Consider the following 6,000-nt stretch of genomic DNA (forward strand, 5'->3'; position numbering starts at 1 on the left):
TTATCACGTTCTGCTGAGGCCATTCTAACACACCTAGCTTGGCAACATCAAAATTGAGAGTGAAAGAGACTCTGCACAGCTGGGAATACAGACCGTGCCTTCTTGTGAGTAATGTTGTGCTCAGCAACAAGGCTGTTCTACCAAAGGAGAACCATTTAATCCCTAGCAGTTTACCTCTATTCTTTCAGGTGTCCTATCCATAATTTCCCAATCTCACTCCCCCAGAAAACGCCTCAGAAGAACACGTTCCTTTTCTATTGCTTCTCACCGCTCTCCCACTCTGACACAATGTGACAACAGTTTACTGCGCTTTGCTCTGACGGGAGCAAGGAAGCTACTCCCGTCTGTCAGGCTTCCTCCTTCTTGATAACTGTGGCTCTTCCCCCTCTGCAGCCAACTTTACCACCCTCTGCCCACCTCTGCGAGCAGCGCCCGCCGCCAGCTGCATGACAAATCTCTTCTGCAGGGCTGCAGGGTGCGAGACTCATCCTGTCTCTTCCATAGCCGCGGCTCCCTTTGGGCCAACTTTCAAGGGGAACTAACTTCATCTTAACTTTAGTCTTTGCTACTGTCTTCTCCGATTCCTTAAGATCCCGGTGACACGCGTTATCTGGCAGAGCAGCCTGAAGCAGCTAGAAGGAAAGACGTTATTCCTCCTCAAAGACGAGCTGCACGCGCACACTGCTGTATCCAAGGGGAAAGCCTTACCTCTTCCGAATTCTCTGCCCCACCATCCTTCCCGCTGCTGCCGCTGCCAGGCTTTGTGGTGCTTTTGGTAGACTTCGGAGACTCCTGAAACGACGAAAACGCGTTCAGAGACAACGTCACCCTGCGCAGAACGGTAGCATCTCCGTGCAGAGTTCAGCCGTGCGCTGCCACGGGCCCACCCCGCCTCCACCCCCGCGGCCAGCCCTGCTTCGGGCGGCGACTCCCGGCCTTTCCCCCGGGAAGGGCACCCCCGGGACGGCTCCCCCGGCGGCGGGGGCCCGTCCCGTCCTCCCGTCCCGTCCCGGGCACCGCAGGCTGACCCCCGCCGGGCGCCTGCCGGTGACGGGGCCCCGCGCCCGCCCGAGCCTGGGCCAGCCCTGCCCCGGGGCACGGCCCCGCCGCTGCCCACCGGCGCCACAAGGTGCGGGGCACCCGCAGCCCCGGCGGGCACGGGGCAGGGCGCGGGGCCCGGCCCGCCCGCACCGGGCGGCGGCGGAGGCGGATCCGGGCCCCCGCCCCGCCCGCGGGCAGCGCCGGGCCGCGGGCGCAGCGGGGCACCGGCGGCCCCCGCCGGCCGCCCCGCGGCGGGGCCGGGGCAGGGGTGGGGCCGTACCTCCCCCACCGGGGGCATCGCGGGGGCGGGGCGGGCCGCAGCCCCCGCTCCCCCGCCGGGGCTCGCGCGGGGGCACCGGCACCGGCGGCCGCCCCTCCCCTCCCCCGGCCCGGCCCGGCGCGCGCCCCCGCCGCCCTCCTGCACCACCCGCCCCGCCCGCCCCGGGCGCGCGCCCCCGCCCCCTGCCGGCCGCAGCCCCGCGCGCGCGCCCCCGCCCGAGGGCCGCGCCGAGGGAAGGCCGCGGCGGGGAGGGCGGCGGGAACGGGCGACCGGTCACAGCGGGCCGCGCCCGGGCCGCGCCGGGGGGGCACCCCGGCGCCGCCGCCGCCCGCCGCACCTTCTCCTTCTTCAGCTTGTAGGGCATGGTGAGCGCCGGGCCCCAGCCGCTCCGCGCCCCGCCGCCGCCGCCGCCGCCGCCGCCTGCGCCCGGGCCCGGCCGCAGCGCCCTGCTCCCATTGGGCCAGCCCAGCCGGCCTGCCTAGCAACAGTCTCCGCCGACGCCGCGCGGCGCTGACGCAGTGCAGCAGATTTTTTTCATTGGAGAAACTGCGCACGGGCGCCGGGCACGCCCCCGGGGGGCGGGGCTGGGCGGGGCTGCGGGCGAGCGGCTCTTCCGGGGCAGCGCCGCCAGCCTCCGCGCTCGGCGGCGGCAGCGGCCGGGCCCGGGCGGGTCGGGGGCGCCGGTGTCCCGGGGGTCGGTGTCGTCCCGTTCCCCCCCCCCCCCCCCCCCCCCCCCCCCCCCGTGCCTCCCCCCCCAGGGAAGCGGCTCCAGGGGTGGGGGGTCTCCGCGGCAGCCCGGCCGCGGGGGGAGGCGCCGAGCAGCTGCCCGGGGCTGCCGGGTGGCTGCCGCCCGCAGATGCCTCCCGCAGGGCGGCGGGGGTCCCGCCGCTGGCCCCAGGGGCTGGCCGCTCCCCACCTGTGCGGGGCAGGGGCTTGCGGTGCACCGAGGCACGGCTTTGGGGAGGCTGTTGATGGGAGTAACGGGGTCGGTGCAAGCTGGTGGATGGATGGATCCCGGGGCGGGTGGAAGTGTGGGTGTGGAAGCGCTGCGAGGCCCAGCACAGCCAGAGCCGTGCCCCTGCGGGTAATGGAGAAGGCTGTTCCCGGGACGTGGGTCCCAGGACACTGCCATGTTTGCGTGGGGCAACTCGGACAGCTTGTTGGCAGGTGGCCCGGCATCCTCGCGGTAGGAGGACAGCCTCCAACAGCCTGCAGACTTTGCCTTCCAGCTGATGTTCTACATGGGGAAACACAGCCAGCGGGCAGCGAGCTGCCCTCGAGTTCATGGACCCGAACTGAGCGGGACCTGCTGGCAAAGGGCCGTCTCGTTAGGGCTCGTGGTGCCTAGAGGGTCTAAGGTCAGTCCAACAGCTTATTGTCAGCGTGCTTAAGCGGATGGCTGCTGGCCTGTTGCAAGAGCTCCTGTTCCCTTTAGCCAAGCCAGCGGTAAGGATCACCCTGACTTCGAGCAGGTGAAGCTTTTGCCTACAGCCTGCATTGTGGTGTGCGGTGTGGGCTTGTTACTGGGAAACCTGTACTGGGTCCTCGGCCCTATGCGGCTGCTCTGCACAGGGCGCGCTCTCAGGCGGGACCTGGCGCATCACTGGGGAGCAAAGGGGGGCACTGCTGTGTGTGTGTCAGAGGGTGTCAGAGGTGCTTCAGCAGGAGCACGATCTTTTCAAAGTCACCAGGTGAACAAACCTGGCATGGCACGTGGGGAAAAAATTTCCCTTAGTCTATTATAACAGATCAGTCCAACAGCTTATTGTCAGCATGCTTATCGTCATCATTGGCTTGACAGCCATCGGCACTTGAGGTTCCCCAGGAGCAGAGAGAGGCCCTGGTTGCTGTTGTCCCTCTCCCATGTCCCGTTCTCTCTCGTAAGTTGTCACATCGAGTTCTGCACTGGCTTTCCTTGCAGTTCCTCTGGTGATTGGTCCTGGAGGAGCTCAGCTTCAACAAGCTGCTATTTGGCCCCTGAATTCCTCCCAGTGCCAAGCAGGTGTGTTTTGGGCCTAATTTTCCTGAACCTGCCAGCAGAGGAGTTGCGTCCCGCTGCCTCAGCTGCTCAGCAGCTGCCTTTTCCAGCCGGAGCCCTGCACGCCCAGTGCAAGCACACAAGCAGCGACACGTGCCCTGTGCCAGTCTCAGTTTCCAGCCTAGCCTTGGTAGTGAAGGATGTGCTTGCACAGACCAGGGAGTGTTGCAAAGAGCAAAACTGTCGTTTTCCAAGCTTGCCAAAGAGCTCTGGAAGAGGTTTTACCAGAAAGCCCTTTGCTATCACTTGTCCCCTCTTGCTGCCTGGGCAGCAGAAGTTGGGGACCTCAGCTCTGCTGCTGCTCCAAGGGCTCTTCTAGGCCAGTTCAGGTTGACCTTCCAGCTGGGGGGCTGGGTCTTGGCCGTGGCTATCAGTGGTGCTGGGGGGCTTGGAGGAGCCTTCTCAGAAACGACAGGCCAGCTACCGCTGCAAAGCTGCAGGAGAGGAGGGACCTCATCTGCTGCTGCCCGCTGTGCCCCGCAGCCATCCTGGCTGTCCTCCCTGTCACCCCACCTTGGTGGGTCATGGGTGGGTGGGTGGCTGCTGCCAGCACTCACCAGGCCTTGGCATGAGCTGTGCTGGGGGCCAAGACCTGAGCAGGAGTGGGGGGAATGGCCAGAGGACAGTGAGGGGTGCTGGGGGCCGGGGGCACCTGGTTCCAGCCAGGATCCCCCCAGCCTTGCCTGACCCCCCACCAATCTGTGCTGCCCACAGGCATGGTGGAGGCACCCCCCGACCCCGAGACTGTCCTGGTGCTGGGGAAGATGGGCTTCCAGCTGGGGCTGCTGCTGGCTCACGGTGCCTACTGGGAGGTGTATGAGGGTGCAGCCCACCGACTGTGGCACAAGGTGGCTGTCAAGGTCATCTCCAAAAGGAAGGCAGGCACTGGAGGAAGACCTCAGGAAGCTCGTGCCCCAGTGAGGGGGCCCCCTGAGCATCATGAAATGCTGCGGGGCATCAGAGGGTCCCTGGGGCATTGGGGGCTAAGGAGGACAGGGGGAGCACCCTTTGGGGAGCTTCATGGGCAGTGGTGCTACTGGGAGGCTCAATGGGGCAGGGGCATTGGAGGGGTCGGAGGAGCAGGGAGTGGTTGGGGGAATCCGTGGCGTAGGGGGGCATTGGGGCACTGGGGGGCAATGGGCAGGGATTCAGAGGGGCAGGGAGCTGTTGGTGGTGGGAGGTCCAGGGGGGTGGCAGCCGTGGTGGGCGCTTTGTGGGGAGCTGCCAGGGGTTAGGGGAGCATTGGTGGGCAGAAGGGTACAGGGGGTGCAAGGCAAAGGGGTGCCAGAGGGGGGCAGGCCTGTCCCACGTCAAGCCCCTGCTGCCCACAGGTCTTGAAGGGCTTGTGCCACAAGCACCTCATCACGCTGTACCAAGGCATGGAGATGAGGATGGGCTTCTACCTCCTCATGGAGCTGGCCCCCTCGGGGAGCGTCATGGAGCGGGTGCAGAGCCAGGGGCTCTGCTCCCAGGGCCAGGCAGGGCTCTGGTTCTCCCAGCTGCTCCTCGCTCTGGCCTACCTGCACAGCAGGGCCACTGTCCACCGGTGAGTGAGCATGGAGGCACGGGGTCCCCGCTCTGGCAGCTGGGGACAGAGCTCCCCGAGGCAGCGAGGGCTCTGCAGGGCCCTGGCCATGCTGCCTGGAGCATTGTTTCCCCCCAGCCCAGGCAATGAAGGGCCTCCTGGAAGCCTTTCTTTGCCTCCACACCTCCGCCTGCTGCACCACACCCGTACCTACCCTCCCTCTACATGGCCACCTGTCCTGCAGCTCCCAGTCCAAGCCCTCCTCTTCCCAAAGCAGTCCCTGGCCCCTCCTTGGCCCCTGACCTCCCCCTCTCCACAGCTGCCATCTGCCCCTGCTTGCCCCCAGCAGGTGCCACCTCTCCCCCACAGGGACCTGAAGCTGGAAAACCTTCTCCTGGACAGCAAGGACAACATGAAAGTCTCCATCTCCAGCTTCTCCAGGAGCGTGGCCCTGCAGGATGCCACATGTGGGGCTGCCTGCCAAGGCAGTGCTGAGCCAGACCTTCTGCGGGTCCTATGAATCATTGAATAGAATCATAGAATGCTTTGGGATGGAAGGGACCTTTAAAGGTCATCTAGTCCAACCCCCCTGCAATGGGCAGGGACATCTTCAACCAGATCAGGTTGCTCAGAGCTCCATCCAGCCTGGCCTTGAATGTTTCCAAGGATGGGGCATCTGCCACCTCTCTGGGCAACCTGTTCCAGTGTTTCACCAGCCTCATCATGAAAAACTTTTTCCTTGTGTTCAGTCTAAATCTACCCTCCTTTAGTTTAAAACCATTACCCCTTGTCCTGTCGCAGCAGGCCTTGCTAAAAAAGTCTGTCCCCATCTTTCTTGTAGGCCCCCTTTAAGTATTGAAAGGCTGCAATAAGTCTCCCTGCAGCCTTCTCTTCTCCAGGCTGAACAACCCCAGCTCTTTCAGCCTTTCCTCACAGGAGAGGTGTTCCATCCCTCTCATCATTTTTGTGGCCCTATGCTTAGAGCTGTCCCGAGATCCTGCAGGTGCAGCCCTGCGACCCTTCCTGGCAGACACCTGGAGCACCGGGGTCATCCTCTATGCCCTGCTCCGGGGCTGCGTGCCCTTCGATGCCACCAACCTGCAGTGCCTCCTGTGA

General features: G+C 64.9%; 2 protein-coding genes across 3 annotated transcripts in view; one reads left to right on the forward strand and one right to left on the reverse strand.

The window, feature by feature from the left end:
- The window catches only part of PPP2R5D (protein phosphatase 2 regulatory subunit B'delta), a 28,594-nt gene extending 26,796 nt beyond the window's left edge, over window positions 1-1,798 (reverse strand). Inside the window, exons 1-2 of one of the 2 annotated variants that reach the window (XM_082307903.1) lie at window positions 1,659-1,798; window positions 709-792 (exon numbers count right to left, since the gene is read on the reverse strand). In XM_082307903.1, coding sequence (XP_082164029.1) covers window positions 709-792; window positions 1,659-1,685 — 111 coding nt within the window. In that variant the 5' untranslated portion in view covers window positions 1,686-1,798. Of the gene's footprint in view, window positions 1-708; window positions 793-1,321; window positions 1,355-1,658 lie in introns of those variants that run through there. The other variant, XM_082307904.1, reaches the window with a different exon arrangement.
- Window positions 1,799-4,075: 2,277 nt separating this feature from the next.
- LOC309588280 (testis-specific serine/threonine-protein kinase 4-like) lies at window positions 4,076-6,000 on the forward strand (the record flags this gene model as incomplete). The annotated part of the gene is made up of 4 exons (XM_082307332.1): window positions 4,076-4,276; window positions 4,691-4,905; window positions 5,254-5,351; window positions 5,888-6,000. The coding sequence occupies 4 exons, from the start codon at window positions 4,076-4,078 to the stop codon at window positions 5,998-6,000; spliced, it is 627 nt and encodes a 208-aa protein (XP_082163458.1).

Source organism: Platalea leucorodia (assembly GCF_965183815.1).
Source record: "Platalea leucorodia genome assembly, chromosome: 3".
In the NCBI taxonomy this organism is placed as follows: Eukaryota; Metazoa; Chordata; class Aves; order Pelecaniformes; family Threskiornithidae; genus Platalea; species Platalea leucorodia.